We start from the raw sequence: 24,237 nt of genomic DNA, 5'->3' as shown, positions 1-24,237 counted from the left end.
AGAGAGAGGTAAGGGATTGACTCTGTGTACACAAATTTGCAGAGGGACAATAGGGTTGAGGTCTGTTATTTCTTACCTCTATATATTTATTTAACTTGCTTGTTAACAGCAAAAATGCTTTCATCTCTGGAGACACAAATCCACAGTTTGAGAACTGCAAAACTAAGCATCTCTGATGGTATCTTCTAGACTGAGCACTGAGTCCCACTGGGTAGATAGAAAGATTAACCTAAACAATCTATACAGAAGCCCCTGGAACCACATAAAATTGGGTCCCTAATCCATGAACTATTGGAACTCATTTACAAAACTTTTCTTAAACATTACAGGAATATATTGTCTCATACTATAGAATTAGAATTTTTATAATCCATATTCCATGATACATTATAGCTCAGAAGATATCTCATCTTAATTAAAACTATCTTTAGATAGGTTTTTTCCTCAAAAAGCATTTAATCAAAAAAAAATTTTTTTAATCCGATTTTTTTTTTTTTTAATTTTTTAATCTTTTTTTTTTTTTTTTTTTTAAATCCACCCTGGAGCCAGTGTTGGTGGAAGAGCTGCCCCTACTTGTGGCTGAACTGTCTATGCAGCAGGGAAGAGGTTCTACCAAATGATAGATGGCATTTCAGCAGCAGTTTCTGAATGGTGGAGGACACAGGACATGGAGGGGAACTCATTCATGGCAGTCTGGAGACACCTGTCCCTTGCTGCAATCGCTGCAGATTCCTCATGTGTCGACCGATCCTGTTGTACAAGACAATTAGCATAGCATGGTGGGATCACTTCGTTATGCAGACCTGAGACATCCACCAGTGGCTTCAGAACTTGTGCATGTGGAAGCAGACCTTCTTAGAACCATATAGGGAGCTTGCCCTGACCCTTCGGTGCTAGGACATGCAAATGAGGGAGGCCATACCTGGGACTTCATCCCTGTTCAGAAGCATGTTGTGCAAGGCTGTGGGCTCTGCCCTGTGCTTGGGGCAGTGATGAGCACCCATTCAAACTCCTTGTAATAAGGACAGATAGAGGGTGAGTTGCTGGACCTGCAGGCACCATCCTTAGCGTTGCAGTAGAGGGTCTTAAGGTGTCTTGATGCACTCCCTGCAGTGCACACCAGTCCAGTTGATCCCTCTCCTCCACCAGCTTCTCTGAGAGGATCTCAAGGAATTGTGGATTTTGGGTGCCTCTCCTGAACTTAAATGTTAACAAGAACCCTGGAGTGCACCTCTGGGTAACTAACAGTACACTGAATACGCATCTTGTAATGCTGTTTGGCAGAGCTATGTGGAAAATAGAACAGGCTGTGTTTGAATTAAGGGTTAAAAGCAGAGCAGGGGTATATTGACTGGCAGGTAGCTTTTGGTGCAGAGGGGTGAGCGGGAAGTGAGTGGATAGGACTGGGGCAAAGGAGGTGAGTGGGAAGTGAGCAGGTAGAAGGACTGGAACAAACAGGCCCCGAACAAACAGGCCCCAGGAATTGTGGGATATAGCTCTGTGGGAGTTTGTGTCAATGTGGAAGTGATACTTAACCACATGCTCTTTCGCAGTTGCATTGTCTTAAATTTCGTTGGTCTTGTCTAGACACGCAAATTGCACTGGTTTAACTAAATTGTTTTTTACAATATTTCCTGTAAATCTGTGCAAATCCAATGTGGACACTCTTAAATCAGTTTACACCTGGCTTATGCAGACTGACTTAAAACAACATAAGTCAGATGCACATCAGTTTAAAAGTGCCCTCATTAGGAATTTACATCGGTTTACCTCAAATCAATTTTTTAAATGATTTCGCTAACACCAGTGCAACTTTTGTGTGAAGACAAGGCCTCAATCAGTTCAGTTGTCCTAATAATTGGAGGAAGCTCAAGTTAAAATATTACACATTTAAAATCATATTAGCTGGTAATTCTGTACCTTAAAGACATGCTCACAGAACTGGTTACATGGTGGTATAGTATGGTGTGATAACCAATTCATCTTTTAACTTCTCCATGGAGCCAAAAGGGGTATGACATAATACTCTTTTTTTGGGGTGTAAAATACAGACTAAAGATGTGCTGAATTGCCTTGGTATAAATAGTAATTCATGCAGGGACTGTATCAATCTATTTCAGATTTCTGGAAAGAAATCTGTACTCTAGGAACTGTATCCAGAGTGCTGGAACTGAATTATACTGCTATGAGGGAAAGCATCTCAACATAGCATTGTCCCTCTGCGAAGTTTTTATTAACCATGTGGGAGATGTTTTAATAACTTGACGTTCAGCTTTGTTCTGAGGTGACTAAGGTAACACAAGACTCTCTGGATATGTCTACACTGCAGTTGGGAGTGAGCCTCCCCGCCTGGATGGTCAGACTCATGCTAGCTGGGCTTGAGCAAGTGTGCTAGAAGTAGTGTGGATATTACAACTCTGGCAGAGAGACAGACCAGCCACCCAAGCTCGGACACGGTGCGCCAGGTGGGCTTGAGAACCCCAGTCACTGCCCGAGCTGCAATGTCTGCGTTGCTGTTTTTCGTATGCCAGCTCGAGCCCTTCTAGTGTGAGTCTGTCTGCCTTGGCTAGGAGGCTCACTCTGAGCTGCAGTGTACGCATAGCTGCTACTATTTTAGACAAGAAGCTCTTCCTTTTCTGCCAAGGCATAAAAACCAAATGATATGCCTCCAGACTCCTGCATGGGTGTTGATGGGGAGCAAAACTTCTGCAAGCTTGAATGACTCTTAAACCATTATTTTTAATTTTTTTTTCTAGGTTTTAGGTGTCCTAAAGCTAGTGTCATTGCAAAGGGGCTGATTCTTTATTTAAAAAAAAAAAAAGGCAAAGCAACCCCTGAAATGCAGTACTTTCTCTATATAGCATCTAGTTCTGCACTCCAGCGAGTGGACACCAAGTTCCTAGGGGTGAACATGGTAACTCAGGCTTGCATATATTTGCGAGGGAATCTGTGTAAATACTCTTAGAGCAGAGATACTTACCTGCCAAAAAAGGAGAGATGTCATCTCCATGTTGAAAAGAACCTGAATACTCTTTATTCTAAATAGTTCTAATTTAATGATGTGACACTGCAGTTCCTAAATTATAATCCTTTATAAGACAGGTGTTGTTGCTAAGTAGGTTTTGAATTAATGGTCGGGTCTGTGCTTAAAGATTGTAAAAGTGTAATTTTAATGAGCTAGAGAAAATCCTATTACAACAGTTTTAAATGAGTTTTGTAGTGGGAGTGACTTTTTCAGTGTGTATAACTTGGTTAAAGGAGCATGAGAACATTTTCACTTTGATGTTTGAAACGGTCTTACAATACAGTCTGCTGGCCTTTCATGTAATTGCTTTTTAAACAAGCTTATGCATTTGAATATTTGTTTCTAGAGAACACTTTTTTGTATTTTGCCTATTAACCAATATTTTTCCTTTAGTTTATCCCAGTGTATTCAAGCCATAAAATAATGACAAAAATAGTTGTTAATTTAAGCATTGAGCTTTAGTTAATTCTGTTAAATCTGGCCAGTTCACACCAGTGTGTGGAAGGGACTCCTGTCCGGGAGTGTGCGAGCCGCTTGCACACACTAATGTGACCAGGGACAGATACCGGTGAGCCTGATGCCCGCCCTAGTGGGTAGGGCTGGGGGCGGTACAGCCCTAGGAAGGAATTACTTGGGCTGGCTGCTGGCTCCTGCGAGCGGCAGCCCACCATGTTGCTGCTTTTGCTCCTGCAGTTCCTGGTAGAGCCCTGCAGCTCCATGGATATCCACTTTATATCTGAAGATATATGCATCCGTGGATATAAATTTTGTATCCATGGAGGGCTCTAATTATGGCATGTTTTTCGGCTATTAGTTGTGTAAATATGATTAATTGCAGAACAAACTAATGTAAACTGAGAATTTACCACTCTAGTGACAACTACATAGCATTTGTTTTTAAATTCATTTAATAGAAAGATTTGATATTGTAACAAATTTCCAAATGTACAGCTAATGTTATCAGCGTGTCAAAGACCTTCTCCTGCCTCCACTGCAGGCTTGACATCTCACATCCAAAACTGGAATAGTATACAAGCCTGTTTGGTGACAGTGGGAGGAGAAAGATAACCAATGAGCCTTGGTCTTGCCTTGCCTTGGATGCTTTTTGAAATATTGCATCCAAAACCTTGTGTGTAAAAGGACACGTTTTTGAAGTAGACTTCTTGTAGTGAGAGAATCTCTCAAATAATACCACATATACCACTTGGGTGGGCATGGTATTTAATATGGAGATAGAAGGAAATGCATGGCAGGGCCACTCTGTCACAGTTGTATTGGATGCTGCATTGCAGCATTGCGTTGAAATAAAGTAGTCAAGCATGATTCATAGACTTGTAGATGAAGAATGTGTAAGGAAGGTTAAACTAAATTGCTTTAGAAAAGTATCTAAAAACACTGTTCTTTCCAAAATTTTGAGTTAATATACGGTGCAATGCCCAAAATGCATATGAAGCCAGAATAGTTGTGCTTTGTTATGGCCTGCTAAAGGAATTATGGGTAGGGAAGAGGAGGAAGAAATTAACCATCAGTCTAAAGGTAGGCTTTGCAAACATTAAGGGGCCTTGCAGCTGCCTCTCCAGCCTAGGCAGCTGGACTGAAGTAGTAAGTATGACTCTTCTTTTCCCCTATGTTGTTGTTGTTTGCTCTTGGATTGACACGAGCACTAATCCAGTGGTTTACCCCCATCCTAATTCTCCCCTTCATGCTGGCAAATGTCATGTTGATGTGTAGCCCACAGCTGGGTGCAGCTGCTTTGTGTAAAGAAGTTTATAAAAGAAACCTGAAGGACTGTAGCAGCTCACAGCCTCTGCTGAGGGTGGCTCTGATTTAACATTTGATTTCCCTTCTATGACTGAAGCCCAGTTGACAAGTACTCTGGGCTATCTATCTGTAGTATAGTATAGTACTCTGGGCTATCTATCTATAATGCCTCACGGAGTGCCTCGCAACACTCCTGTGAGATAAGGAAGTACTATAATCCCTGTTTTACAGATGGGGAAACTGAAGCACAGACAATGCAGTGCCATCTACCAGAACTCAACCATGTTCTGCAGACTCTGGATAATACAGGGTACTGGAACACGTGATGCTATTTCCCCTGCTGTAGCCCTGTAGCTGTGTTCCTTGAGCCCACTCCCTAGCCCCACCACAGGGTGGTAACACCACCACGTAGGAGCCCAGCATAATCGAACCATCCAGCGTGCTTGGCAACTTCCTGACACTCAACCACAGAAAGACAAGAAGTAAAGAAAAAGCATTCACTCCTCGGTATATAGGAGCCACCCCCATTCTTGTGTGCTAATCACCCCCTCCACTGCGCTGGATTGAATTTCAGACTGTTTCAGTTTAAATCAGTTTTTCAGGTTTTTATAATCCCTGTTCGGTTTACTTTTGGCTGTTATGTACTGGCATAACTTAAGAGCCATTAGTCATAAAGAATCTGCAGTGCATGCGTGATACACAAACACATTTTCATAGGTTGTCAGTTCTTACAAAAGTATAAAGGCACAGACAAGATATACAGAGTGCAGCAACATGGCACTTCTGTGTCTCACACACAAACAATTCCAGTACTCAGAATACAAAGAGACACACCAATGCAGTTAACCGCTGCACATTTTCAGACCCCAGATTCAAACACGGAACAAAAAGCAATCCTGACAGCATTGCCCTGGTGGCTTACAGTTTCTGGTGGACACCTTGATTGCTGCTCGTGCTGCTGAGCAAGTCTCTGTACCTCAGCCTCTCTCCTATTGTCAAAACTTTCTCCCTGACTCTCATCAGTATTGTACAAAATACAACACACACCTATTATCCAAGGCAAGTTTTGTTCTAGACATAAGACAACACTATCTAGTTTTGAGATGCTCAACTACATGCTCCACTGTCATTCTGCAACTATGGAGGAAATAGTTAAACAGTTCCCTTCTTCATCCTGTAAATGGCTTAATTAGCTGGGGAAGCAGAGGATAAGCTGGGTCTTCCAGGATGATCAGAGCAATCTCTACACCATTGATGTCCATAGTGATCCTGGGGGCAAACTCCATTATTCATTAAATTAAGCAGGTGTGAATTCCGAACGATCCAGGCGTGGTGGACCTTTCCAGATCACCTGGCATTTATGTTTGTAAACCTACTTCAGTGGTCAACCAGACCGAGGAGCACCTGGAGAAATACCCCTTTCTGCTTATAAACTCCAAGGCCTGATGAGAGTGGCAACTGATAGGCGCACAAGAGTTCCATCAGTTGCCTAGTACCGTTCAGGAGCCCCCTACATCCCATGCCATCAATAATCTGAGCATTACCAAGCTTTATAACCCAATTCACCAGTACCTTGGTTCACTTTCACCAGTATGGCAGCACAGAGCTGCATGACAGTGGCCCGCACAGTCAATCTCTGCATACTGAATTGGTTGGCAGTGGGCTGGTAACAGTTGTGGGTGGTCAGCTTCCAGATAGCAATGATGAACTGCTTCTCAGTGGTTATGGGACATTGCATGCTAGTGCGCTGTCACTGCAGCAACAGGGTCAGTTCAGCACAAATTTCAAAGAAAGCTGCCTTTGCCATCCTGAAAGTCTCTCGCAACTGCTGGTCTGTGCAGATCTGCAGAACAATCCTCTTACATCAATCAATTCTGGTTTCCTGAGCCCAGAAACAATTCTGCATTATGTGAAGCTGCTTCAAGAAGATCTCACATAGTAACAATTCTTTGGTGGTGGTGTCCTCATTCATCTGCTGCTGGAGAAGCCACTATTGTAGCCACATCTGCTTGGTGCTGCAGCAGTCAGTCTGAAACAAGCCACTCAATGCTGAGAGCTCTTATAAAGCACAAATAGTCTGCACATCTGTAGCTGCTAGCATGGGGTGCGTAGCAGTCTTGCACCCATATTGGCCGAAAGCAATTCAAAAATGGTGCTAGCCCACCCAGAAATAGAGGAAGGATGGGATAGAGAAGGAGTGGAATCATGGGATTTTTTTGGTGTTTGACACCCTTCCCCCAATCCCGAAACTCCCCTGGCTTCTGCTATGCATTCCCATAGTACTCCATTGAGAAAAATCCCAGAATGCACATAGCAGAGCAGAGGACCATGGAATACCTGCCTGATACGCTGAATGTTCAGTGCACTCCAAGACCTAATTGTTAAACCCGGGTCCCAAAGTTAGGCATTTAAATGAGCAGCTTAATCTTTCAGAGGTGCTGAGCCTTCCTGCGTTCAACAGCATTTATCAGTGTTCAACAACTCCAAAAATCAAGCTACTTATTTAGGTGCCTAATTCTAGACACCCAAGTTTAAAATTGCTGGCCAAACATTCTATAGCAATAAAACCACATTGCGCACACAACTTCTGTTCATGCTTTTCTTTGTAAATGTGTAGTTTAATAGACTTCTTGTAAAATATATATAAGTAAAGTATACTCTGTATGAAGAGTGGCTAAATTTATGGTGCTATGAGAACCTTTGCTTTTGTTTCCTCCCTTTAAGTCTTCAACCATAGTGTTTCACTGAGATCAGATCTGTGGACCTCACTGAAAGAAATTCAAGTGAAACAGAAGGTTTGCCTTGAGTTCTAAATGTGGTGAGGTCTATGGTCATTGTCTCTTGAGAGTTCTCTAGTATCTAGGTACAATTTATTTAAAAACTTAGTATGTCGCTCACTGGTCAACTGTTTCATGGTTCCAGTGGAATGTAGCTGTCATAGGAGGTCATGGTTGCAGAAGGAGAGCAATCTCTCAAGAATGAGGGCCAGGCCCATGGAGGGTTTTGAATATCCAAATCAAGATCTTGAATGGGATTTAGTGGAGAGAAATTGCAAAGATGAGAATGCTGCATTGATGTGCTCACAGTGACCCTTGTTGCTAAGCAATTAGACTGTATCTTTTGGAGCTGTTCCAGAGTGTATGACTTTATTTTTAAATTAGATGAAATAGCCAAGTCTAAAGGTCATGCATGTATGCATTACAGGGGCCAGGTCTGAGTCAGGGAAAGGTGTAGTCTTGAAGATGGCACAGGAGCACTTGGTGGTCCTTGGTATCATGAGTATGGATGCATTTCTCCTGTCTGTGGACAGGACGAGTTCATCCTCCAGAGCTAAAAGTATTCTCTGTATCGTGGCCTACCCTGAAGCCTGACTGAGAGGGAGCTTGAATACTGGCAACTAAAACATGGCATTGGGAATAGTGTAGTTTTTTGGTGGTTTGCTAGTTTGCTGAGAAAAGACCTGCAAGCTCACTAGGATTGAGCAATGATTTAGTGTTGGCTAGACCATTGAGTATTAGAGTGGCTGTTGGACTCCTTGTCAAAGGAGGTGTTAGCAGTTCATTAGTAAGTGTCTAGGTATTCCCTGCTCTCTTACTATCTAAGATGGACAGTGGTTAGTCTCTTGTGGTGACTCTAATTCCAGTCAGTGCTTCTATGACGTGTATAAACAAGGTTGAATTTTAGGAAGGAAGATGGTGTTTCCGGTTCTGAGCTTGGCTTGTTTTTGGTGGCATGTGAGGTCATCTCAGATGTGGGTGATTTTCTCAAAAATGAGAAATTTTAGGGAGGTGAGTCCAGTCCTGAGGTAACTGGAAATAGTCTGATTATGCAGTTCATAGTCTTTGAAAGTTCTGTAAGGAGTAACTTTACTACTTTTTATTACTGGAGACATGTATGAGCTCTTTGCTGCCATTACACACTGACATAAGTTTGTAGTAATTCCTTGTTTTGAGGCTGTGTATTGAATCCTGTCCTCCACCAATACCATTTGAGTTTTTTTCCTTTCCATATTTTCTGTTGTAGACTGTCCAAAAACATGGTGACTTAAGAGTGCTTATAGAAGCAGTTGGGGAGTGAGTGTAATGCATCACTAAATTTTCTGTTCCATTGCCTCTTGGTTGGAAGAGTTCCTGTAGTGTTTACTTTCCATGCCTGGGCACTGTATTTATTATGCACTTGCCAACAATGTGCATACAAAATTGCAGCTAGTTCTGGCATTGCTTGTAGCTAGGCCCAGCAACCCAACTGAAAACAAAAATATATTGACTATAATCAACCCTGATTTAGTATAAAATAATTAAAACTGATTTTGTCCTATATTTAATTTAGGACCACACACAATTAGGTGGCTGTATATGCCCCTTCCAAAAAGATTTATAGTAGTCTGTCACAGTTCTTGAGGTAACTGCACCTCTGACCCCTTCATAGCCTCCTTGAGGGAGCCCCACATAGGTTTCTGGCAGGATACTGCGATCCTTTCTCTCCAGACTTAGGCTGGACTTCACAGTAGTTATTTCAGCAGGTCTGACCTCCGCTCAGCACTTGCTGTCCTATATTCTGCAGAGCAGTGACAGGTTTAACCAGTGATGAGCCAGCTTGCATAAAGCAAAGTACTATTTATTCAGAATAAAAGCATTACAGAGAACATATCTGAAAACAATAAACAGCTGACTTGCAGGTCAAGCGTGGTGGTGATCCATCTTCCAGATGGGAACCATGGCAGGCTCCAAAGTATTTCGGGGCCTTTTCATAGTTTCATGTCAGTTTGTGGATTGGGTGAGGGTGACTTATGACAGAGTTGTCACTTTATATAGTTTTTGTTTACTAGGCCTCTTGAACCAGGTCAAACCAGTATATTCACTTCCCGTGGGAGGGAGAGAAACTTCTCTAGACTTGTTACTTTCCTTCAGGATTTGCATTAATTATCTCCCAGTGACTTTAGTTCATAGAATCATAGATTTTTAAGGTCAGAAGGGACCATTATGATCGTCTAGTCTGACCTCCTGCACAACGCAGGCCACAGAATCTCACCCACTCACTCCTGTATCAAACTCCTAACCTAAGTCTGAGCTACTGAAGTCCTCAAATCATGGTTTAAAGACTTCAAGGTGCAGAGAAATCCTCCAGCAAGTGACCCGTGCCCCACGCTGCAGAGGAAGGCGAAAAGCCCCCAGGGCCTCTGCCAATCTGCCCCGGAGGAAAATTCCTTCCCGACCCCAAATATGGCGATCAGCTAAACCCTAAGCATGTGGGCAAGACTCACCAGCCAGACACCCAGGAAAGAATTCTTTGTAGTAACTTAGATCCCACCCCATCTAACATCCCATCACAGGCCATTGGGCATATTTACTGCTAATAGTCAAAGATCAGTTAATTGCCAAAATTAGGCTATCCCATTATACCATCCCCTCCATAAACTTAACAAGCTTAGGCTTGAAGCCAGATATGTCTTTTGCCCCCACTGCTCCCCTTGGAAGGCTGTTCCAGAACGTCACTCCTCTGATGGTTAGAAACCTTCATCTAATTTCCAGTCTAAATTTCCTGATGGCCGGTTTATATCCATTTGTTCTTGTGTCCACATTGGTACTGAGCTTAAATAATTCCTCTCCCTCCCTGGTATTTATTCCTCTGATATACTGGTAGAGAGCAATCATATCTCCCATCAGCCTTCTTTTGGTTAGGCTAAACAAGCCAAGCTCTTTGAGTATCCTTTCATAAGACAGGTTTTCCATTCCTCGGCTCATCCTAGTAGCCCTTCTCTGTACCTGTTCCAGTTTGAATTCATCCTTAAACATGGGAGACCAGAACTGCACACAGTATTCAAGATGAGGTCTCACCAGTGCCTTGTATAATACTAACATCTCCTTATCTCTACTGGAAATGCCTCGCCTGATGTATCCCAAGACCACATTAGCTTTTTTCATGGCTATATCACATTGACGGCTCATAGTCATCTTGTGGTCAACCAATACTCCAAGGTCCTTCTCCTCCTCTGTTACTTCCAACTGATGCGTCCCCAGCTTATAACAAAAATTCTTATTAATCCCTAAATGCATGACCTTGCACTTTTCACTATTAAATTTCATCCTATTACTATTACTCCAGTTTACAAGGTCATCCAGATCTTCCTGTATGATATCCTGGTCCTTCTCTGTATTGGCAATACCCTCCCAGTTTTGTGTCATCCGCAAACTTTATTAGCACATTCCCACTTTCTGTGCCAAGGTCAGTAATAAAAAGATTAAATAATCTGAAATAATTCCTGCAGGAATCCTATAGTTTCCCCACTGAGTCAATACAATCACTAGCCTATAACATTTATCACTTATAAAATTGCTACAATAGTCTGAGTGTTCCATGTCTGTAGCATCTGTTAGTCTGTTCTTACAAGAGCGTGGTCTGTTCGTCACTTAATATATGTATAGTGCTTTTATTCTTTAGATTGCTTTGCAGATGTTAAATATTCAACATCCTGTGAAGTAGGTAAGTACTATTAGCCTCTCTTTACAGATGGGTAAACTGAGGCCCATAGAGAATATGATGTTCCTAAGGCTGCATAAGGAATTCATTTTAGAGCCTGGATTAAAATGCAAGGAATTTTTTGTCCCCAATCCCTTGCTTAGAGCATGCTTCATTCCCTAGAGCAGGGGTCTAGGAATCAGAACTTCAGAATTTTCTTTGTAATTCTGCCATTGAGTTGCTGTGGGACTCTGGGTAAGCTACTTAACCACTCCAGGCCTTGTTTTACTCCTGGGGGAATTCTGCACCAAAAAATTAAATTCTGCTCACAATATTTTAAAATTCTGCATATTTTATTTGTCAAAATAACACAATATAATCATGCCAGTTTCAATTATTTTGGTAATGTGTTTAAACTACAATACAATGGATGGAGACTGGCAGTGGGAAGCATTGGAGGAAATCTCCAAACCTCCTTTGTGTAATAGTAATGTAGCTAGGTTTGATCCTTTATTTCTAGTTATTAGTCAACAAATACATGCAGCCATATGCTCAATATTGCATCGTAGGCAAATAACGAGCAAGTGAGGGCTAGGGTATCAAACTCACAATTTATATTGGCTACTGACCATCTCCAGAAATGTCAGTAGCAAACAGTTCATGGAGCACATTTTGATAGGAAATTTTTTCAGTCCAAAAATTTAGACCAGTTCTCACTAAGGTACCATAAGCATTTATAACGCCATACTGTCATTTACAATAAAGCTCCTTTACAGTTACACCACTCTCGCCGTGTAAAAGAGCTTTAAAACTTTTATACCTGTTTTATGCTCCTGAGGGAATTGACTAAGAATGGGAACAATTCACTAACAATGAAAACAACTAAACAGGCAGGCTGCTACATTATGCTCTGTCTGAGGGGCAGAGCCTGCCTCATGCCAAACACCCCAAAGCCCTGTCCCTCCATGCTTGGCATGCCACAATAGCGAGCCAGAGGGACAGTCAGTCTCTCTCTCATTCTTTTGCTAGCATGCCCAGCCCCACATTCCTGGTGATGACTGACATCTCCCCATGCATGCATGCCCACCCTCCTCTCCCCCTGCGCAAGTGGGGAGGAGCAAGTGACTGCTTTTGGGGGTTCCCTTTGCTTCCCCTCAGAAGTCATTTTTCTGTGGGGAAGCAAAGAAATCTGTGGACAACATGAATTCTGCGCCCACACAGTGGCGCAGAATTCTCCCACAACTATGTTTTACCCACCTATATAATGGCTTTAAAAATTCCTTTATTACACCCATGTGAGGATTGCTTAATGAATTGTTGCTCATTCTTACGCAATCTAACAGCTTCCAAGCCTGTTGAAAATTAAATGCACCTAATTGGTAAACTGGAATGAATTACTAGCATCACAATGTCTTTTTACAACTGTTCTTTATGGAGTTACCTGGGTAGCTAGAATAACTTCTATGGTTTGGACAGCTAAGACACTTAAAAGCTATGCAGGAATCTCGGTGTTTTAAAATGTGGGGACATCTTCAGTTGGTATAAATTTGTATAGCTAAGTGGAACGTAATGAAACTGTGCTGATTTATACACGATGAGGATCTAGCCCACAATGTTAAAATTGTGACACTACAAAATATAGAAAATTTTAAGTTGGGGAAAACGTTTTTCTTTGCCTAAGCTTCCCAAAGTGATAGAGGCAGGGATGCATTCTGCTAGTTTATAGATTCCAAAACCAGAAGGGCCGATTGTGATCAACATCTACTCTGACCTCCTGTCCAGCACAAGCCATAGAATTTCCCCAAAATAATTCTTAGAGCATATCTTTTAGAAAAATATCCAATCTTGATTTAAAAATGGCCAGTGTTGAAGAATCCACCACGACCCGTGGTAAGTTGTTCCAATGATTAATTACTCTTACTGTTAAAAAATATATGCCTTATTTTTGGTCTGAACTCATTTGAAGAATTCTGTGGGACAAATAGGCTAGGGCACACAGTGTTCTCCATCTTGAGGATTTTACATTTTAAAACCTTCCACAGAATGCTAGAAATGGATATAAGGAAAATCTTGCTGGATTTAAAAGTAGAGTATCTTGCTTTTATGGATGTCTACCATCATATTCAAACTATGGCAAAATTCACCGCAGTCAAGACGGGCATAGGCTAAATTACTAAATTGCATTCTAAGTGGCATAATTTATAATGAACTACTCTGTGTTTGGGTTTGGCAAACTTAACTTACCATTTAATCACTTAAGATAGCGTATCTCATGTAGTCTAGTTTACTTAGCTAGGCTTTGATAGGATTCTTGCCACTAAAGTTGCAGAAGTCTAAAATGGAGATAGATCTTGGTTAGGGAAAGTATTTATCTGCAGACCTTATTTATAGTATCACTGTCTCTGCTAATATCTGTAGTCCTTCACAGCTCCTGGTAAAAGTACAGGGAACACATAGTAACCGGAGGAAAGAATAAACTTTAGAGTCTGAAATAACACGCTAAAGAAGGATTACAAGTACAAAACTTTTCTGATTATCATGAACACTACAGTCATTGATGTAAAAGTGGTATTTGAATTATTATTTATGAATAATGATACAGGGCACCACCAGACATTAAATAACCATAAATTTTCTTTAAATCCAAAGGCCACATGGTAATTATTCAGTTGCTTTAAATGTGCCTAAATAATAAGCAGTTGACTACATCCAGTAGAGTAGCATACATTCATAAGCGTATGATCAGTTATACTCACAGATGTACCAGAGAATAGTCCTCTCATCCTGGCTTGCTCCAGCATGATGAGACCGGATTTGATAAAGAACCTTCAGATTCATGGCTCTCTTTATACCCTTCAGCTAATCTGTTAGCTCTAGCAAAAACCTAGCCTGAAGCATTTTATCCTTGATATTTTCCTTCCCCCAAGACCTTTTTTCTTTTCTTTTCTTTTCTTTTCTTTTCTTTTCTTTTCTTTTCTTTTCTTTTCTTTTCTTCCCTCTGCCCTTGCTTATCAGCAGAACAGTGGAAAGGTTTGTGCTTGTTTCGTTTAAGACAGTTTTTCTTTGCCTTGTTATTGCAGTCCTGTATTTTATCGGTTACTTTTAAACCATCCATCCTTCCCACACTATTTCTGGTCTTAGCTTATTCTCACAGTCTTACTTTATTTGCTAATTAGGGCTTTTGCCTACTGACTAGCAAATATCTTATGTTCTTAAGCAAACTGAAGCTAACTAGTTTTTTTTTTAATTTCATAACTATCCCTACAGAGGATTAATTCCAGTGGACCCAGGATTTAGCACTTAATAAAAGGGAAGACCCCACACTGAACCAGGGCTGGGGGTAGAACAATACAGTAGAACTTCAGAGTTACGAACCCCAGAGTTATGAATTGACCAGTCAACCACACACCTCATTTGAAACCGGAAGTACGCAATCAGGCAGCATCAGAGACCAAAAAAAGGGGCAAAGTACAGTACTGTGTTAAATGTAAACTACTAAAATAAAAAGGAAAGTTTAATTTTTTTTGTCAAAGTAAAGAAACTGTTTCTGTGCTTGTTTCATTTAAATTAAGATGGTTAAAAACAGCATTTTTCTTGTGCACACTAAAGTTTCAAAGCTGTATTAAGACAATGTTCAGTTGTAAACTTTTGAAAGAATAACCATAACGTTTTGTTCAGAGTTACGAACAACCTCCATTCCCAAGATGTTTGTAACTCTGAGGTTCTATTGTACTGGGCTAGGGAGGGCACGTTCCCAGTGGAGGAATAGTTTAAAATGACACTTCTAGCCGAGGAAAAGGGGGGAATGAGTTGTATGTGGCACCAGGAAGTAAGGCTGATGCTGAAAGCTATGTCAGGAGTGACAATGGTTTTGTGAAGACTGCTCTAGTACTGTGGACTTGGATTCCCCCCACACCCAATCCCCCATGCTCTTTAGGAGCTGAAAGTCCTAAAAGAGATTGATTGAGCAGGACTAAGGGTATGGTTGCAGCTGCCCAGGTCAGCTGGCTCGGTCTCACAGGCTTGGGCTGCGGGGTGTAAAATTGCTGTGTAGACATTCCGGCTTGGGCTGGAGCCCAGGCTGTGGGATGGGACCCTGCAAGCATGAGCCCAAGTCAGCTGACCTGGGCTCTGAGACTTGGTGCTATGGGCTTTTTATTACTGTGTAGACATACCCAGAAACTGTTGACCCTTCTCTCATGAGATATGCACGCGATCAATTTTCCTCCTAGGTGAAGGATTCAGTATGTCTTTGCACTCCAAGATATACCAGACAAATCCTTTGTCTTTAGTCATGAACAGGACATCCCCATCCTGTTTTTCTTCCTGTAAATGTCCTCCCTTGTAGTTTTCGCAATCTCTCAATTGCAGCTGGCCCAGTATTCAAATAGGCATACAGTGCAAGGCATACAATACACAAATGGCCAGGCAGGGAGATAGGTGTAATTTACCTCCTGCTTGAAAGGAACATCTCTGAGATATGTCATGTCCTGGCAACCTGCCTTAAGAACGTAATATTTGAGATATGTATCTATGACGGAAATTATCTGTACACACATTTCACAATGATTATGACAACCATGGGAATGCTCGCTCTCAGGAGAGACCTCACATGCTACACTTTGAACTATTATGCAACTATCCAAGCAGGGGATCTCTGTGCACCCCCTGTGTCCTCTGCCAAGTGGCATCAAGGAGGTCACAGAGCTCAACTCCCATTAATGCTAATGTAGGGCCCTATACGTTCCTAGATCAGATTGAATTTTTATGCAGAAAAAATTTCTGCATAGCTAGTTGCATGTGTTTGGCTCTGTTTTGAATCATAGGACTGGAAGGGACCTCGATGTCATCTAGTCTATATTTTTTTTAAATATGGACAAAAATGAATTCTAAAAAGCTGACAGATTTGTCTGCAGTGAATGATAGAACATAAAATTAGGTCAATTCTGTAACAGTTTTTTTGTGGTTGATTGGTACTGGGTATTTTCAGAGTTTAAAAAAAAATTATCTCTTTACTATCAGGTTTGCTATATGTCACTCTTATCTCCTTCTGTGAAGAAATTTCACTTCATGGTCATCTTTTGACAAGTCAGTTACAACTGTGACCCAAAGACTGAAAAGTAGCTGGATAAAAATTTTCAGACATGGATTCAGTCATTGGGCAGTGTTTTCTATCTCTGGATGTACCTTTTAGGTTCGGGGGGGGGATATAAGCAAGCAGCAGCCACCATCAATTTGGTCAATTTAATGGACCCTCTCTATACACACACCTGATAAATTATTTAAAATCTTATATCTACTTTTAAGATGAGATAGAATGTGGAGCTGTCAAGTGGTACCATTACCATAGCAAAACTGATACAATCCACACATTAAAGTGCTCACTTTTGAAATATTTTTGCATTAATTTCTCTTGAAATAATACAGAGAGCCATTAAATTAAGACACAGAATTGGATTTCTTTGTGACCTCAAAGTACCACAACAACAATCTACAGGGTAAAACAAAATCTGATAATAAATTTGTACAGGTATCATTGAAATGTAATACCAGTGGTGACATTTCTAGTCAATATCATTATCCTCTTGTTCATCGTTATGATCTCTGTCCAGAGTTACCGCAGACTTCATTGCCTTGGCAAGCGGAGTTATGTGCAGGGATGTTTGTTCTCACTACAGGCATAATTGATTTTTCTCAAGTTCTCCTTGATGGTGAGTCAGTTCTGGATGTGTTCTAGGTTTTTTCAAATGCTGCATAAGAGACTCTGATTGCCCAGGGAGAGTAGTGACTCTTTTCTTTCCAATTTCAGTGATTATTTCTTGTGATGTTGGACTGTCTGCAGACTGTGCTAGAGTGGTAGTTCAAGCCATTGAATGGAAGGTATTCTTTCCATCCATGATCTCTACGTTGATGTCCATATTATCAGCTCCTTCATGGATGAGATTTCCATCAGCATGAAGTGGTTCAGTTCCATTTGGAATGAACACACCTCCCTGGAGTCTTTCTACTTCATTTTTGCAGCACTAGTGATGAATTTCTTCATCTCATCATCATTGTTGCAGAATCCATGAAGGTGGGGTATGTCAATTAAATTGTGAGATCCAAATTCACGGTGTAGCAAGGTATATGTGCAGTGGTGTGATAATTTTGGGACTGTTAAATATTGTACGCTCCACAATTGAGAGGCATCTTCTTTGAATGTCTTCTAAAGGATGATACTCATTGCTGACTGAATTAGATGCCTCTTTATTAACCAAAAGACAAACTTCTGTACCAACTAAGGCAGAAAAGTAACTGACCTCTGTAAAGTTCAATCACCTGGCTTTGGATAATATTCTGAGGCTCTCCTTTGGCTATTTCAGACCAAAGGTTTGAAATGGCATTACACAAAACCACTTGTTCATTTCAAAGCTGTTTATCAGGCTCACTTGCCAGAAGAACATCGACAAAACATTTGGATGACTTAAGTTCCTGCTTTAGATTACTAGCAGCTTGGATAACATCAGCTAATTTTATTGTGCTGCATAGAACAATGGTAGACTTTCCTTGTCCTTGCTGTGCATGTAATGGAATTGCAGAACCATATTTTTTTTTTCTTTCTAATCTTGACTGTAATTTGCTACTGGAATATCTTGCAGTTTCTACATCTGAGGGAAATAGGGATTTATATCTTTGTAGCAGGTTGGACCGGAGAAGAGCCTTCTTGTTATGCATAAGATCATTGTCTCTTCAGTCAGCTGATAAAATGCAGTGTCATAAGGTGACTGTATTGTTGCATTGTAACTAGATGGTTTTGCCTTAAGATTTCATTTTACTCAAGTAGGAAGAAAGGCATGTTGAGTGATAAACTGCATCCTTAGCCATCAAGTCTTCCATAGATATTCTGCACAACATGTCATGTCAGTTCCTCTGAAGAGCCACCTCCCTTAGATTGGTTGCTCTCCCAAATGTTTCCTTTTTATGAAGTTTGTCTCCTTTTTGTGTGTATTTTCTCAAGCAAACAATGCAAATGGACCAGTTCCTGGAGGACGTGCATGCTATAGATGTAGGTGAACATGATGCTCTCTGATCAGATTAAGAGTCTGTGTTCTTTCCTGGGTTCTCTACAACTCTGATGTGTGCCAAATTCTACTTGCTTATGTATTTCTGAAAGTAGCCCCTATGATAGAGTATTGGTGGCATATCATCTAAACTAGAAAATTAATCCAGTGGCCACTAGTACAATTCATCTCTCCTGGCTCCTGCTGCCAGCATCACAGAAATCTCTCCAGCACTGGTGGCTGACAGTTTTTTTGCATTCTTTTGATTTTCATGACTGAATTTTTCAAAACTTGTGGAGAGTCTTTTTCTCTTTGATGTAAGCTTTAAGGGGCTCATATCCTCCATGTTTTCATACACTCTCTTTCCTGTAGAGGTAAAATTCCCACAGAATGTTGTTAGCATTACTACCGCCATTTTTCATCTTTGTGCAAGTATACAGACTTGTGCTAAATTAGATCTCTGTTAGTATCAAACTTGACAGTTTTGTTTAGTGAGCACTTTGATTGAAGCCCGCTGTGTATTGTCCTCTCTAATACTAATACTGATCTGTGCATAAGTGTTACTGAATAAAAAGCTAGTTTCTGGAATATTTCAAAGGCTGGTACTGCATGTATGGGTAAGGCTACGATTTAGTCATGGACAGATCACGGGAAATAAACAAAAATTCACAGTCTGTGACTTGTCCATGACTAAGGCTGCGATTTGCTCATGGAAATCATGGAGTCCGTGACTTCCAAAGACCTCCATGACTTCAGGCAGTGCTGGCTGGGAGCTGCAGGATCCCCTGCTGCCTGTGGCGCATGGGAGCTGCAGGGTACCCAGAGCTCCCCCGCCGCTTCTGGCCACAATGGACGGCAGGGGGAATCCGCTGCTCTTGGCCGCCGCAGGTGGCAAGGGGGAATCCCTGCTGCTCCCTGCCCCCTTGGGCGGCTTGGGGACCCTGACAGCTCCCAGCTGCAGTGGGGGGGACGGGACCCTGGAGCTCCCAGTGCTTCCCCCCCCCCCCCCCCCAGCTGCCCAGGCTACCCATTTTGTCATGGATATTTTTAGTAAAAGTCAAGGACAGTTCCATGAATTTTTTCATTATTGCCTATGACCTGACTGTGACTTTTTCTAAAAATACCTGTGACAAAAACTTAGCCTTATCCATGTCTTATACTGTAAATACCCTTGTCTAATGCTGGGGGGTGGGCTAGCGGCACCAGCTGCCGCCTCTGGCCACCGCTGGGATCACTGCTCAGGCGGTCTCCGGGGCCAACTGCACCGGTTGCTGCTCTGGCGGGCCGTGGGGCCACTCCAGTGGCCAGCCAGTGTGGCTGGTCCCAGGGCCACCTAAGCTGCTGGCTCCAGAGCCAGCTGCTTGGGCGGCCCTGGGGTCAGCCACACTGGTCGCTGCAGAAGTCACAGAATCAATGACTTCCGCAGCCTCCGTGACAGACTGCACTATGCATGGGCAATTACAAACTCCAACCTTCTACCAGGCAGGCTAGGTGCTACGTTGTATGTACAAAAGCTTACAGATGGAGAAGCATTACGTTAGGAATTCACATACATTTATATCTACCTACTATGTGGTACAGACTATGGGCATACAATCTACTGCTACTCGTGCACAGCCTTCAGTGTGAGACTGATCTGGTCAGGAAATTTCAGTTGAAAATACAGAAAAGTATTATAACAAGTTGTGAGATATAGTAATAAAAATAAGAATATGCAATGTGAAAACATTTCATGCAAGTATTTGTAAAATGTTGATATTTGGCATTTTTTGCCACATGCTAAATAGCTTCATTTCTGGGGGGAAAATATTGCCCATGTAAAACCAATAAAAATCTTTTAAGATATTGTTGTTTGGTAGCTTTGACCAATAAACACCACATTAAGGTGTTGAAATTAAATTAAAGAGCAAAATCTGTAGTCATAGTCATGTTTTAGTGTTTCTGGAACTGTGCAAAAAATGACACGAGACAGTCACCTACAGGCATGTGGCACCACTTGGCCATGCCACCTCATACTTCATCTAAACTTACATAAACTAAGCTTTCAAATGATGTGGATGTGTGTATGATGGGTACATGAAAGTCCAAAAAACAGGGTCCTTCTTGGAGAATTGCTACACACATAATAAGCTAACATTTCTGACATTCTTACATTTTATACAACATTTTTCATCTGGAAGGATCCTAAAATGTCTTTAAAATTCGGCGAACTGGTATTTAAACTATAAACCGAGATCACTTCATGCAAAATTGAAACGCAGTCATGTGCGGTAACAACTGTTCTATAGTGCACAGACTTGTTACCCAGCAATGAAGAACAAGAAGTCAAAAACACTTCTTTCATTTGGAACTACAGAAGGAATTTATGTAGAACTTAATTGCCCAAGTTGGAATTCTTTAACGTGTTGTTATTTCCTAATACATGTTAATTTAATTTGTAGCACAAAGCGATGTCTATAGAACAGGTTAGTTCAGTGTTTTGCTGTCTTAGATTTGTGGGAATATAACTGGACAGGAGTAAAAGTCCACATAGGGTGAAAATTGAATCAGTGTCAATGTCTCCTGATTTGGCTACAAAGAGCCTGATCATGTAACATCTGTAGGAGTTGTCAGTACCTCTCAAGATAGAGAGTACACCCATTTTGAGACAGGCTTTAGCATATCGTTCTGCAAAGACTTCACCATGTACATAATTGCTTCTGTAAAATCCTTGGTCCTAAACTTAATCTAGTCAAGCAAGGCTCTATCTTTGTGCCTTTTCACGTTATACTGTAAATGTTTGCCCTAAAATATGCATTTCAGTGCATCGTCATTATAGAGGGAACTGGAAGCAACATCTATATTAATGCTTCTCTGACCGTTTCCATTGTAAAAAAATTCTTGCAACCTATAACCCCTCAAATATTTGCCTCAGGCCTTAGAAATTTGACAGGGGAAAGGGACTGTGCCTCTTTCTTCTCCCATCAAATTAGTTTCAACTTTGGCTGAGTTATACAGAAAATCATCATTTCCCATCTCTGGCTTAGGTCACACTGAATCATTTTGGTAACGTGCCAAAATCGGAATAGTCTAAGGTTGAACCCCCTGCTGTAGCAGCAGCATGCACAGTACTGGGGACCCTGGGGAGCAGATAGAGCCTGCCTACTACTAGAGCTGCTGTGGTGGAGATGGGGAGAGTTTGACCAGGCTCAGCCCCCAGACTTGGCTTAAGCAAACCCATCCACCTGCCAGGAACAGCACATAGGGCAGGAGCCTCTGACCCACAAGAGGGTGAGGAAGAGTCAGACTAGGCTCCTCCCAATCACCCCCAGACACAGCATACAGTTCTAGATGTCCATTCCCCTCTTGATGCAGGAACACCCTCTCCTCCGCCCAATCTTGAAGAAAACGCATGCATCTCTGGGGAGGGAGAACCAGATTATGCTACCCCTGACCATTTCCTGGGCCCAGCACGTGGCCAAAGCTTTTAGTTGCACATACAGTTCCTTCTTTTTCTTTATTTTTTTTTTTTAGTATGTCACTTCACAATTTGAAAAAAAAAATTGTTACACTGAAAAATGGTCCTCAAAAGTTAAGTAATGCAAGAATTTACTTTGCAAAGGCAACCTGAATTCAGCCCCATGGTGCCTATGCATTATGACAGTCTCTTATCACATGATCACTCTGTTTTTCTGCAGGACCCAACCTTGTTTCGATTACATGATGGGCTGTGCTCACGAATTTGTGTAGTGAATAAGGCTGATATCTGTAAGATCTCTGTTATACGCTATAGAGTCTAGTAATTGGAAGGTATGTAGTGAATGAAGCTGGGGAATGTAGGAAGTAAAAGGATGACCTAGTTAAGGCAGGTGAACACAACACAGGAGAACTAGATTCTGTTCCTACCTTTGTTACAGAGTTTCTGTGTGATGCTGAGCAAATCAATTAAACCAGACTTTTCACAGCCCCCCACAATTGTGTTCCTTTTCTCAGCCCCCATGAGGCCCCAGCTGTCTTGACTTTCAAAAGTGCCAGGCACTCATAATTATGTAATTGGGAGCTATAGATGCTCAATACCTCTGGCAGTAAGGCAGTGTCATCTGAAGAATGAGTGCAGGGTTGGGAATCAGGATGTTCTTTGTCTAATTCTGACTCACAATGATTCATTGTATGGCCTCAGGTAAATTGCTCTGAATGTGTTTCCTCATCTGTAAAATGAGGCTAATACTCATCACCCAAGGAGTTGTGAGAATAAAGTCACTTATGTTTATGAGGCAACTAAACATAACAAAAAATGACACAGAAATGGGTAATGCTGTATTCAGAGCAGGGTTTGGGTGCTGTACAGCAAATAAACCATAGGACCCACATTGAATTATGAGGGTAAAAAACACTGAATAGCTGTCTTTCATTGAGCACCATCCATCCAGTCCACTGAGTGTGGTGCAGGTCCTGTGGGAAAAATAATTTGCAATTGTGTAGTTAAAGACTGTATCACAATGCATTCACACCAGGGGGCCGAATTTAAAGTAGTCTGTGCAACCTTATTCTTGCACTTCCTAACTTTTGAGTGTTTGACTTTGCAGCTTTAAGTAACTCTCTTTCACAGTGTGTTCTTCGTTTTGTCTGAACTCGGGGTGACTAGCTTGAATCTGCTCTGGAGCCGTAATGTTCACACTGCTATTTTTAGCACGCTAGCTTGAACTCAGCTAGTGTGAGTCTGTCTTCCTGGACTGGAAGGCTTGCTCCCAGCTGCAATGTAGACATAAATTCATTAAAATTGGAGGGAGGCTTGAACCTCCAGCCGATCCCAAATCCTAATCTGGACTGTGTTGGAGTGGGAAGAAATTTTGTTCCACACCGAAAGAGCTAGGGTTGTAAGTGTTCCTCACTGAAGAGAAAATTAAGAGGAAGAAGCATTCATTAGAAAACTCTGAAGGGGGGTGCTGTAACAAACTAGAACGAGGAAAAAGCAAAAGCTTGTGTTGCGTTTCGAACTATAAAATAGGTTTTGATGAATGACAGAATTATTTCTCATGGTATGCACTGTGTGTATGTGAGAAAAATCATCATCTATTTTAAGGAATCTTAATTCTCTTTTTGTTTTGAATTATAGGTATGAGAAGGTGCCAGTAATTTTGGTTGGTAATAAAGTGGACCTGGAGAGTGAGAGGGAAGTATCTTCAAATGAAGGCAGAGCTCTGGCTGAAGAATGGGGCTGTCCTTTTATGGAGACCTCTGCTAAAAGTAAAACAATGGTGGATGAGCTCTTTGCAGAAATCGTTAGACAAATGAACTATGCAGCTCAGCCAGACAAAGATGATCCATGCTGTTCTGCATGTAATATTCAATAGCATTAAAAATTACCTAACCTGGACCTAATTTGCAGAATTTTTGTAAGATGGTAAAACTGTCTGCCTCATTTCCTGGTTTGTGGGTTACTTGGAATAAATCATAAGTGAAGTAACAACTTTTAAGTCAGAGCTGAGCATTGAAAGTCAATCACTGTCTCTGAACATAATGGGGTTAAACAACTACAACTTCTCACCCAATACCCCCTTGTGCACGTACAATTTCGTCATAGACAGTTGATCTACAGGGTGATCTCAGTTGAACTATATGTATTTGCATTATGTCAGACAGCAGCAGCTATTTCATAGATTAGAAAATTCCTGGTGATGAAAATTGAAACCGCTAGAGAGAAGACCTGTGAAGATGATGTGCAATTAGCATATTCTATACTGATAAACACAAAAGGAGGGGAAAGCCTTTCAGTTTCGATATACTGAATTTCAGGAGTTGTATTTTTGCTTGTGGCCAAGTTTACACAAACAAGTATGTTAATTTCATCTGAACTTCTGACAGTTTTACAGGCAGATATGATCTACAAGACCTATATAGTTCTTTTTTTTCCCCAAAAAATTGATGCAATTTCTACACTTTATCCCATCTTGTGAAATAGAAAGCACTGCA

At 41.4% G+C, this 24,237-nt stretch overlaps 1 protein-coding gene across 3 annotated transcripts in view; it reads left to right on the top strand.

Moving 5' to 3' along the window:
- Positions 1-23,623, top strand: part of RAP2A (RAP2A, member of RAS oncogene family) — a 30,236-nt gene extending 6,613 nt beyond the window's left edge. For all 3 annotated transcript variants that reach the window (XM_065404812.1, XM_065404821.1, XM_065404803.1), the window contains one exon: positions 23,381-23,623. In XM_065404812.1, the coding sequence (XP_065260884.1) occupies positions 23,381-23,618 (238 nt within the window). In that variant the 3' untranslated portion in view covers positions 23,619-23,623. The remainder of the gene's footprint in view (positions 1-23,380) is intronic.
- Positions 23,624-24,237: the final 614 nt, after the last annotated feature.

The sequence above is a fragment of the Emys orbicularis genome, chromosome 1, assembly GCF_028017835.1.
Source record: "Emys orbicularis isolate rEmyOrb1 chromosome 1, rEmyOrb1.hap1, whole genome shotgun sequence".
Classification (NCBI taxonomy): domain Eukaryota; kingdom Metazoa; phylum Chordata; order Testudines; family Emydidae; genus Emys; species Emys orbicularis.
This window is presented reverse-complemented; position numbering and strand designations above follow the sequence as displayed.